We start from the raw sequence: 11,269 nt of genomic DNA on the forward strand, positions 1-11,269 counted from the left end.
CTTCACCCATCACCAACACTTTAACCAAGGTGTATGGCGGCTGCATCTGATGACAATATATATTCATATATCCAGAAATGGATCGTCGTCAAGACGCAGAAGCGATGGTGGCAATGGTTTATGATGGTAGTTCACTGCCTACACGAAACTAATAGAAGCAACCACAAGAGTAAATAAATCACAAAAGCACCATGTCTATTTGTGTATTATGCGCGCTGAGTAGGAGAATGAGTCTTCCAGCAGATTGGTGACTATGCAGTTGATTATGCTAGAAAGTCAATTGGTTTATAACGGCGAATTTCCTCACTCACTACACTAGCATTGATAACGTTGGTGCATAGCGGCGGTACCAACTTTCTTCAGCAAGGTGTTAACTCATATAGTAATGACATGGTAGATTCACTGTTTTGGTTTCAAAGAGTGAGATAATCATCATAGTTTTGCTCTTCAATATCATAGCCATCTTATATAGGACTGCTTGCTATACACCTCAAGGATATAGTTTGCGCCAAATGTCAGCGCTTTTCCTTGACCGTTTGTTTTGTTTTGTTTGAGAACCTAGCAGTAATACATGACCTCCAGAGTTGAGGTAGAAGTGATTTCACCACGGATTCACATCATCGGCCCACGAGCTGATGCGTTGGCTTGAGTACGGACTGTCGGTTATGCGTGATTCCTAGTCGCGGCTACGCGAAGCCACGCCTTCACGAACAGCCTCCAAGATCAGGTCCTTGGCCTTCTCGCACCCTTCCTTGGTGCCAGTAATCTCGATAGCCTCGTCGGAAGCCTGGTCCTTGGGGACCTGAATCTGGGAGCCGCTCTGTTTGCGGATTGCGTTGACCTTGGAACCACCCTGGCCAATCACGTAACGGTAGGTCGAAGGGTCGGCAAGGACCAAATAACCAGTGGTAGACGGTTTCTTCGCCTGTTCCAATGCCTTGTTAATGGCCTCCTTGGCACGCTCGACATTCTCTGCAGTTCCCTTCAGAACCCAAGGAATATCTCCTTCCTCATTTGACGTGCTCTCGACCAAGTTCCACGAGTGGGCATCCGCGACCTCCTCCGGGTCATCCGTAATGAGAGGTGTAGCGCCAGTGCTTACACGAGCGTTGGCAGACTTCGTCTTGGTAGGGGGGGCCTGACCAGCATGGTCCACTGTGACCTTGAAGTCATTGCGTAGTCTGCGGAAGAACTGGCCGTTGTTAGAGATGGCGTTGTGATACTTGCGTGGCACCTGCACAGTCTCGGTTGGCTCCTCCTTGAAGGAAGACTGGATATGCTCCTTAGCCTTGGCAACAGCGTCCGGCTTTCCAGTAATTTTCACGCCGGTCTGGCCAGCACCTTGGCGGGGGATGTCGATGGAAACGGAAAACTCGGACTCCAGCTTGCGCTTCGCATCACCACCACGCCCGATCATGGAACGGTGCTTTTCGATGGGCACATCGACGGTCTCGCTGACTTGACTGGCGCGTTCCGACACCATGCCCTCGATGGAGGCAATGATTTTGTCAACCACGTCCTTGCGACCTTCGACTTTGATGGCGTTACCATCAGCATCTGCCTTGGGGAACTGGATGTAACGGTTTTGGAGTCGTCGGTCATCGGGGCCACCAGCCTTGGTGATGATGTCGCGAAGCGTGGAACCTGTATCAATGGTCAATGACTGTACAAAAACCGGGAGAAAATGCGACACTTACCACCAGGGCCAATCAGGACCTTGTGCCACTTCTTGTCGACCTCAACAGTCTTGGTCACACTATCCTCAAAGACCGCCTTCTTCTCTTCGATGATCTTCTTGGCCTCAGCAACCTGAGACTTTGTACCCTTGATTGTGACTTCGACCAAAGCATCCTGAGACTCGTTACGCTCATTGGGAATATCAACCTTGGCACCGGTCTTCTGACGGAGCTCATCCATAGCTGAACCTTGAGCACCAATCAAAGAAGGAAGCTGCTTCTGCTGGACAGTGATTGTGGCAGTAAAGGAATTATCCTTCAGATACGAGTACAGCGAGAAGATCTCATCACGAGCCTCATCAGCTCCCTTCTTGGGACCCCTGATGACAACCTCGTCAGCACCTTGTTGCCGTTTCGGCTTGCCAGCATCACTAGCGGCGTCGGCGGCAGAGTCGTCATCCTTGCCAGCGCGTGCGGTGCGGGGGAAATTGATGTGAACCTTGTATCTGTCCTGGAGACGAGTGATCTGACTGCCTCCAGAGCCGATGAGCTCGCGATGGTACTTGGGTTCGATCTTCAAGGTGTGGGTGGTTTCATCTGCCCAACTCTTTGCGAGAGAGTTGATGTGCGCCCTCGCCCTCTCAGCCTTGGCCTTGGGACCCTTTAGTTCCACTTCGCCGTTTTGCACTTGGATGTCCACGTCGAACTTCTCCCGAAGCTCATTAATGTGGCTACCGCTCTTGCCAATGAGGTGGTTGGCATGTTTCTGGGGAAAGTCGAACTTCAGGATGAAGCCGCGTTCCTTCTCGTCTTCCTTCTCCTGCTCTACAAAGTCGTTGGCCTTGGCAGCGAGCGAGTCGACAGCGGATGCAGTACCACGCATCGTGATTGTCGTGCCCTTGACGCTGACACGAACAGGGATCTCGCCTGCCTTGCGAGTCGTGGCATCTTGTTCTCTCTTGATGAACTTGCGGAGTTTCTCGTGAAACTTGACGGGTACCTCGAGAGTCTCGGTCTTGATCTCTTCTTGCTTGTTGATAAGGTCAAGAATGTGCTTACGGGCATCCTCCAAGCCTTGTTGGAACGCCTTCAGCTCTTGCGTGTTCGGGGCGACTTGGGGGACCTCGTAGCTCGGCTGTGCAGCACTCTCGCCTTCGAAGACGAGAAGAACAGGAAGCTGGGCCTCAGCAGCGTCGGGCACAACCACTTGGACGCCAAAGTCATTCTGGACTTGGGGCTTGATATCGCTTCTGAGGTAAGCGTGGAAGAAGGGATCGATGGGGATGGTGGCAAATCGAGAGGGAGGATGGCCTCCGACGATAGAGTTTACCTCCTTCTGAGCCTTCAGGATGTTCTTGCCGTCACGGCCAAAGAGGTCCCAGGGAAGACCCCTACCATCGGATACGGGAGTGCTGATGTGGACCTGATGAAGCTTCTCCAGCCGCTCGATCTCCTTCCTTTGTCGGAGGTATCGCGCAACGTCCCTCATGTACGATGGAGCACCGTTGTTGGCGTGCTTGTGGGACCTCGACACGTCGATGGAAGTCTGGTTCAGGAACATGGACAGTTCCTGGGCCTTGTCGACACCGCGGGCAACATCTTCCTCGGTGCCAATGATGGTCACAGTGTCCTGACTGGGGTCACTGGGCAGAATGATAACACAGTTGGTCTCGTTGAAAAACTCATCAACCGGCATGCCGTTGTCACCGATAATAAACTGGTGCCTGCTGAAGGGGATCTGCTCCTGGTTGATGACCAGCTGGTTCTGCAGCTCCTGAGCATGACGCTCAATGGCAGCTCTTGCGGCAGCGACACCGGGACGTTCGCCGGCAAGCTGGATCCAGTTCTCGTCGCGAGGGGCGGAAAACCATTGGCGCTCGCCATTCTGAGACTTGGGAATCGGGTGAGACCAGGGTTGATGAGGAGGAACGCGAATCTGTGCGCCGTGCTCCTTCTCGAGCTGAGCAAGGCGGCTGTTGTTGGGGCCGGCAATAAAGGGGTAGATCTCGGCAGGGACGGTCTTGAGCTTGGAGGTCAAGTTGGAGGAGTGATCTCCGGCGATCTTCCTGATTAGCTCGCGAGCGACGGCTGCAGAGACAGTGTTGCCCTCGACAATGACGTCGATGAGGGCATCCTCGTCGTCCTCGGCGGCAGCTTGGTTGTCGTCGGTCTTGGGCAACTGGACCTTGGCGCCGGACTTCTCCTGGATGGCCTTGATAGTTGCGCCGCCCTTTCCAATGAGGTGAGCTCTCACGGAACGGGGAATAGGCACCTTGATAGTGTGCTTGATTCCGATCTGGTTGACGAGATCACGGATAGCCTGCTGGGCGTGGTCCTGGGGGCCGGTGGCATCGATCTTCAGGCGGTTGCCCTGGTATGAGAAGGCGAGGTTGGCACGGCTCTTGCGGTTGATGTCCTTGACGAGATCGGGGATGGGCCGCTTGAGCTGGTTGCGTGGCAGAATAGAGCTGGGATCGAGGATGACGGACTCGTTGTGACGGCCAGGCAGGTTCAAGCTCTGGGGGCCAGAGGCAGCGGGAGGAGGAGTCGCGAGGCCGGCGTTGGAAGCGGGCGTAGAAGCTCTTGAGGTGCCGTTGGGGGTGTTGGCAGCTCCAGTGTTGAGCTTGGCCATCCAGATTGCAGGGGCAGCTGCCTCCTTGCTTTTGCCCTTGTTGCCATTGGCACCGGCGCCGAGGGCAGGGAAATCGTCTTCCAAGCTCACAGCGGGAGCGGAGGCGGAAGCAGCAGGCTTACGAGGCAGGTCCTCATCGGGAGCGTCTTCAACAGTAACATGATGGTTCTCAGCATGCTGCTGCAGGAGACGCTCGGCGGCGGAGCTGGTCTCAGAGGTGGTAGCCATTATACCAAGAGTGTATACCGTAAGAGGATATGCAGACGAGAGCGACCGAGAAGGTCGGAGGAAAGAGGAATAGAAATATGAATAGGAGTAGGAATGCGGGTCGGGGATCGAGGTGGAGTCGATAGGTTTGACCTGTGAGTTGGGTTGTCAGAAACAGAAGTAGAAATAGAATTAATTGAATGGCGGAGCTGATGTTTGGTTTCGGTGCTGGCAGTTGACCAATTAGATCAAATGGCGGCGAAGCTTATAGGTAAAGGCAGGTGGGTAGAAGGTAGATGCCGATGCCTAGAAGCAACTACAACCAGAGCGAGCAAAAGAATAAAGTGAGACGTGGAAAAGGGAAAAGACAAATAAAAGGGCAAAGGAAAAGAGGCATTGGCATTGGCATTGGCATTGGCATTGGCATCTGAGGATAGGACAGATATTGAAATGAAACCAATCGACGGTCCCCAAAACCTTCTCAGAGCTCCAACGTTGATGATTGCACCATTGGAACGTGATCTTGCACAGGAGCTCCCCCATCCGCACGGTAACTCGATGTAGTAAAGAAAGCCAACTTACTTGCTGCTGTATAGAATCAGTGCTCTGTGCCACTCCCGACTGGTTCTAACTCTTTGGGACGAGTCCTTCTTTTTTGGGGGGAGAAAAAAGAAACGGAAAAGGGAATTTCCACGGTAGCAGAAGAGAGAAAGTATCTCTGTTGATTGAGGCTGGTTCGAGGCCGGGCTGGTCGATAGCACGTGGTGATTGTGGGGATGGATAGAGGATTAAGATGGGTAAAGGGAGACAAATTACCAGAGCAGAGGCTCAGCACATGGTGCGCTGGAGGAGGAATTGACAAATAACTTGTAGTACAAGTCGGTTCTGTTGTGGTTTCAGGCGAGCTAATCACATTCACAAGCAAAATAATCGTTTGTTGTGACGAATGACAATTAAGGGGCGACGTGGAAGTTTCTCACGATGCCCCCCCCCAGAAATCAGTCAATTGCTCCTTAATCAACCATCACCACGACCACGACCACAATCATGACAACGACTAACCTCAAAGGTGCTCTTACGGGGGGACCCTTGGCCCGAAATGTCCTGGGAGTTTACTCTCAAGTCTAGAATCGACTGGCTCTTTCTGTACATTGTAAGACAGGACAAGGACGGATTAACTTGCTTACAGTAGCGTTGCCGAACAGGTAGGCTTGGTCCAAGCTCTACTTAGGCGATCTAACCTACTGGCGACTATGCATTGCCCGGCTGGAGTGCTGCCCTTCTCCATATCACATGAACGTGCCATTGCCAGACCCGTCCAATGATTACCTGAGGAGACCAACAGTCGACCTCTCGTTTGTTTGCACGGGTCTTTCTCTGTGGTAGTGGTTTTAGTTTTAGGAGATGCATTCAAGGCATACAATCTTCCTTGTACCAGAGTTTGTCATCCTTGGGAGGTGCCTAGACCGTCCATTGGGACAAATGGCAGCAACCGGTTTGTGTCAATGGTGGACGAGGATCCCTCAACTGCCTGCCGTAACCGTCGTGAGACTGCATTCGATTTCCGGCCCGTTCGTACTTGTATACATAGCAATACAGAAAGAACACTGCCTGCTACGATTAGTCGGCGGTTGTTGGCGCTTGATCTTATCCTGTGAACACTTATCCATTTTGAACCCACGAGCCCGCCTTCTCCGCCCATCTGCTATCCTTGGCCTAGAAATACCAGCCTGCAAACAACACATTTATCAACGCGCCGAAATCATCATGCTAGTTTGTTCAGCTAGTCTTACGAAATCCCATGTTTTGTCCCTCCAAAGTTGGCTTTTGCCGCCTCATCTACTTTAACCTAGAGTAAGGAGCAGCACGGGACGAGAGTGAACATTGCCGATTTGTTATTAGTTGCTATAATCTTCTAGGACCATGTCGTATTTGTATTGTAGTTGTTAACTAACAGAGCGTACAGTTGTCTGCTTCTAGATCAATAATCGTTGAATAATTATCTGGTTCTGTGCTCTGTCATGCGCCAATTCATGCCCGATTAGTTTCTTCCCTTGAGGCTTGGAACAACTGAAGTATTTATTGAGTACGATAGCTTCTGGTGCTAGAGTACAAGCTCTACACGGTGGAATATCTATCACATCGCGGTACAACAAAATGAAAATGTTTTCAAGAAGAATATCATATACCGCCATGTTAGGCCTGAATATACGGGCTATCAAATTCGAGGAATGGACGTTGTTTTGAATGCTTATTCAACCCTAGCCACTTCGTACGGGATGCTCTCTCCTGGGTGTCATGGATGTTTGGCGGCGGTTTTATGATTTTAGAACCAAATCCGGCTGGACGGAAGATCTGCCTCCTAGTACTAGTGGGCAATCATTGCATTGTTAAAGTTTGTAGGGGGACTTTAGTAAACCATGCAAGGTATCTGCACAGAAATACTCTGCTCATTTTGACTCCGACCCACTCGTGGTTGCTAAGCTTCCCGTGCTGCGGTCAAGAGACGTGGCTCTGCAGGGCGTTGGGAGAGTTTGTGATCGCACAAATGGTGTTTGCGTGCCAACTGCCCACGGACATAGGATTTCAAAGGGTCCATATCCGCTCAAATTGCATGACCCAGGGCGGGGCTCTGGAAATAGTTCCCGCCTGTGGATGCATGTCATTATATCCGTGCTTGTCCACGAGATAGTTGAACAAATGCCAGAAGTTGAGTTGAATGAAGCTACTGATGCATCATCTACACGTGCTTGGGAGAGTTGTCGTGCGGGTAATTCGATTGCCAAGTGCCTAAGAAGGAATTCTTTCGCAAGTAAAACATACCTGACGACGTCAGCAGTTTGTGGAGAGAGACCCGAGTGGATATGTCATGTTGTCCCAGGGACCCTGAAATAACAAAACCGGGAAAAACTTTGACGGCACAAGCTCGATTGGTGGTTTGTCCAGGGTCGAGCTTGGGCTCTTCAGGGTCCAATAAACCAGCAAGTATGAATACTCAGCCTTGGGTAGCGTCAGGGTTTTGTGCTCAGATAGAGCGCACGAAAAGAAGTTGACAATCGGATCGACGAGGTATCCTCGACCACAAAACGGGATATGACCTGAGAATTTATAGCTGACGGCTTCTGTGCTTGTGACCCGTACTTTCATAGGTATTCCTCATCGTACACTTTGCAGTTGAGAAGGTGTCTGAAGAGCCTCGCTCTCGAGTTCTACCTTGGCAAAGGGGATCGGAACATAGGTCCTACACATAGTGTCAATCATTGCCCAACTGAAGGAAGCAACGAGGTCGTACCACCAACTGTACAAGCCGGGCTGGGCCGTTAGGCCGTCCGCCGCTCTTGCATGGTCAAGATCGCCCACTCGCATTATCGTGGACATGTCCACGATTCACTATTCGTCTTGAGAGGAATTGATGCACCTGAATGTTAATCAAGGGAGTCTCCCAAATCGAATGCGCTTATTATACCCGAATCTGCCTTAATTGTGGTCCTCAAAGCGCACGTTGGTTGGCGAAACAAGCTACAATCAAGCTCTGCTTGGGAAGCGTCTGAGCAGCCCCCCACCTCAAAGGCTAAGACCTCATTACCGGTGACAGGACGTCATTGTCAGAAGCCGTCACCAGCATTCGGTTTCTGTTCGTAGTTGCAGTAGACTGATTCGGCTCGCTGCCCCTGCATCCTGGTAGATGGAGGTTTGGAACAACAAGATAACTAGTTCCCTCCCTAACTAAGCACAAGTACTTGGTATTCTCCAAAGTCTTTATGGACTGGTCAAAATTAGATACGAAGTCCTCATCTTCCGGGATGGTTCCCAGCGACGACTAAAAGACCCGCCCGCCAAGAAATGAGGATTCATGGGGAAGGAGATGTATGATAGCAACAAATGAACATAATATCATAGACTTTATCAATATTATGATTGATAAAGCCCTAGTCTAGGTTCAAACATAGAGTGGCAGAGCGACAAACTAGCCATGAGCCAGACCAAGACCAAATACAACATTGACCAAGCTCGAAAAGCCAAAAGAGACAATTCCATTAAAAAAAATTATACTCGCCGCTAACCACCCGCGCCGGCCGTTGCAGCTACTGACGTTCAAGTCACCTAACCTGCCAACTCAACTAACTCGCCCAGCTAAACGCGGCACCGGGCGTGTCAGGGAAGGGTCCTTTTGTCGATCTTGCCAAAGTTGTAAGGTCTAGGCCCTCAGTCTCCGTGGGTTAGCAGTGCGAAGAGTGCGACAACCACCTCCGGGAGATAGCAGCCACTGGCCGCATCGTGGGTCCCGGAGTCTGCGACGGGTGTCTCATCTGCTATCCTTTCGACACTGTTGCACAGGTTACGCAAGGCCAATCCATTCCCACGAATATGCGCCATCTCTAAAGCTCGCGGAATCACGAATGGCCGCTGCAGATTTCTTGAATGTCGAAGCCCATGCCAATGCCAATGTCTGGTCTTTTGCCAATGTACCTATCTTGACTTGTTCTCTCAACCAACCTAACCTAGTGAATCGCCAATCACTTTAAGACGGACCCCGGCAGTCTTGATTGAGCATGAACTACATTACGCAGTACGAGTTTGCTAATTAAAGAGATTGGAGCCAGCATCGGATACCCATCACATCAACGATCTGCATTGGAAGTTTCAAAAAGGCAGGGCCAACTAAGATTTCTTTGCATCCAATTGATTTCGGAGGTGCAGACTCGGAAAGCAGAGGCGCTGTTGTTATTACATACTTTGTAGTCTGTCGATTGATTCCGATTTTTTTCTTTCCCAGGTCACAGACCCCCGGGCGATTGATATTGTTCATACCCCTCCTTGGACCTTGGTTGGGTGCTTTTTTCCTTGGAACTCGTCCGACACGGGGTTCTGGTAGCTGTCAAGGTTGGTTACTTTTCTCTCTCTCTTGGTTGAACCGGACCATAATCCTCGTGCCAGCACACTTTGATGGTCCAGAGTCTATATCGGCTGCAACGAGCGGATCTGATCTGACACGGAGTACAGTTTACAGTAAGGCAAAAGTACACTTTCCCCCTCCAGCATCAGTGGCAGCAGTAGTTGGTGCATGGTGGCCAAGGGGCGACGGGCAGCAGAAGCAGAAGCAGAAGCAGCAGCAGCAGCAGCACGCCCCCAACACAGCCCAATCCAACCCGTTGACGCAAGCCCGAAAGCAGCAAAGCAGCGAGCGCATTCGCAATTATTGCTTGCTTTGCTTTGCTTTGCTTACCTTACCTTACATACTCCGTACCTACTCAAGGTACAGTGCCTTGAGTAAGTATTAAGTAGACCCTGCCCCCCTACTCTTAGTGCCAAAGCCCGGCAGAAGCAAGCCTTAGCATTAAGCACCGGCACTGGCACTGGTATTAGCATTGACACTGGCATTGCATTTTGCTAAGGCGGTGCCGTCTACTTTAGCATAGTGACCACTATGGACGCATCTAGCTCCAACGGCACGTCACAGCGTCGCCGACTCACCAAAAAGCCACCTGCGAAGCTCCAGTCATACAACAGCTTCAATAGTAATAACGGCGACGGCCTGACGTATGGTCATAGCCAGAGTCGGATACAGAGCCCGAGCCAGAGCCAGGGTCTGGGTCTTGGTCTGGGTCAGCAGCAGCTCCAGCATCAGTACCAGCAGTCAAGCTCGCTGCACAGCAAACGGAGCTCCACGAGTCTGAAGCGAGCACCAAGCGCTCCGCTGCAGCGAACGAGAACGACACCCACTCAATCCCTCGGCGCGTCTGCCTCTGCCTCTGCCTCTGCGTCTGCCTCTGCATCCGCATCAACCAATTCGTCGCCCCGGCACCTCCCCACCACCACCAACAAGTCCAGTGGCAGCAATCAGCCATCGCCGATTCTTGCGACGGGTGAATTCCTCCCATCTACCTTTTCGCCCAGTCACCAGCCCGCATCTCGTTACTTCCCATCTTCGTCGTCGCCCATAGCAGGCCCCGGCGAGACTTATGCGGGCGGTTATCCTAGAGATTCTGCAATTGCAAAAACGACGCGAGACCACCGCTTGTCTGATCCGCACCAGGGACAAGGTCAGGCACAAGCACAAGCACAAGCACAGGCGCAGGTCCGTGGTGGACATCGACATCTCAACTCCAAGACCTCAGATGAACTGGTCGGCGCACCTTTCGACGGCACTTCCATCCTGAATCATTTCGAAGCCACAAAGACGCACGCCTACCAGGCTCATTTCTCGAACCGGCGACCAGCGCCTCCCCCGCTTGCCCACGCCCAAACCAGTCCCAATCCCAACCTGCGCCAGTCGGCCAGCTTCACTCGTGACTCACCGGCCGTCATGTCGCTCTCGGAAAAGGCCCAGCAGGGTGCGCAGAGCCAACTCAACGGGCCCAAGAGATATTCAGATGAGACAAAGGAGCCGAGGGCTGGTGTCTTGAGGAAAAAGTCTGGCTTTTCGGGATTGATGAGCACGCTGGTGGGGTCGCCGAAGAAACCCATCATATCGGCGCCAGAGAATCCTGTTCACGTTACGCATGTCGGTTACGATAGCTCGACCGGCCAGTTCACAGTATGTTGTTTGATTTCCTTTGTTCAAGCTTTCGTTCTTGTCTCGTCCCCCCGCATTACGTTAGATGTCCAGTGAGACCATCACACGGTCTGGTGTGCGTCTGTCTTTGGTCTGTCTGTGGCCATCCATCCGCATTACAGCAAGACAGACGTCCTCTGCCCCACCACTGCCTTCATTTACATTGCATTACCCTGCCTTGCCTTGCCTTGCCTTGCA

General features: G+C 51.8%; 2 protein-coding genes across 2 annotated transcripts; one reads left to right on the forward strand and one right to left on the reverse strand.

Moving 5' to 3' along the window:
• Positions 1-676: 676 nt before the first annotated feature.
• BKA67DRAFT_662120 (uncharacterized protein) lies at positions 677-4,536 on the reverse strand (the record flags this gene model as incomplete). The annotated part of the gene is made up of 2 exons (XM_046107941.1): positions 677-1,644; positions 1,698-4,536. The coding sequence occupies 2 exons, from the start codon at positions 4,534-4,536 to the stop codon at positions 677-679; spliced, it is 3,807 nt and encodes a 1,268-aa protein (XP_045953829.1).
• A 6,043-nt stretch (positions 4,537-10,579) lies between these two features.
• Positions 10,580-11,251, forward strand: BKA67DRAFT_577135 (uncharacterized protein). The gene has a single exon (XM_046103614.1). The coding sequence runs from the start codon at positions 10,823-10,825 to the stop codon at positions 11,126-11,128; it is 306 nt and encodes a 101-aa protein (XP_045953830.1). The 5' UTR covers positions 10,580-10,822; the 3' UTR covers positions 11,129-11,251.
• The last annotated feature ends 18 nt before the right edge of the window (positions 11,252-11,269 follow it).

Source organism: Truncatella angustata, assembly GCF_020726525.1.
Source record: "Truncatella angustata strain MPI-SDFR-AT-0073 chromosome Unknown BKA67scaffold_8, whole genome shotgun sequence".
In the NCBI taxonomy this organism is placed as follows: Eukaryota; Fungi; Ascomycota; class Sordariomycetes; order Amphisphaeriales; family Sporocadaceae; genus Truncatella; species Truncatella angustata.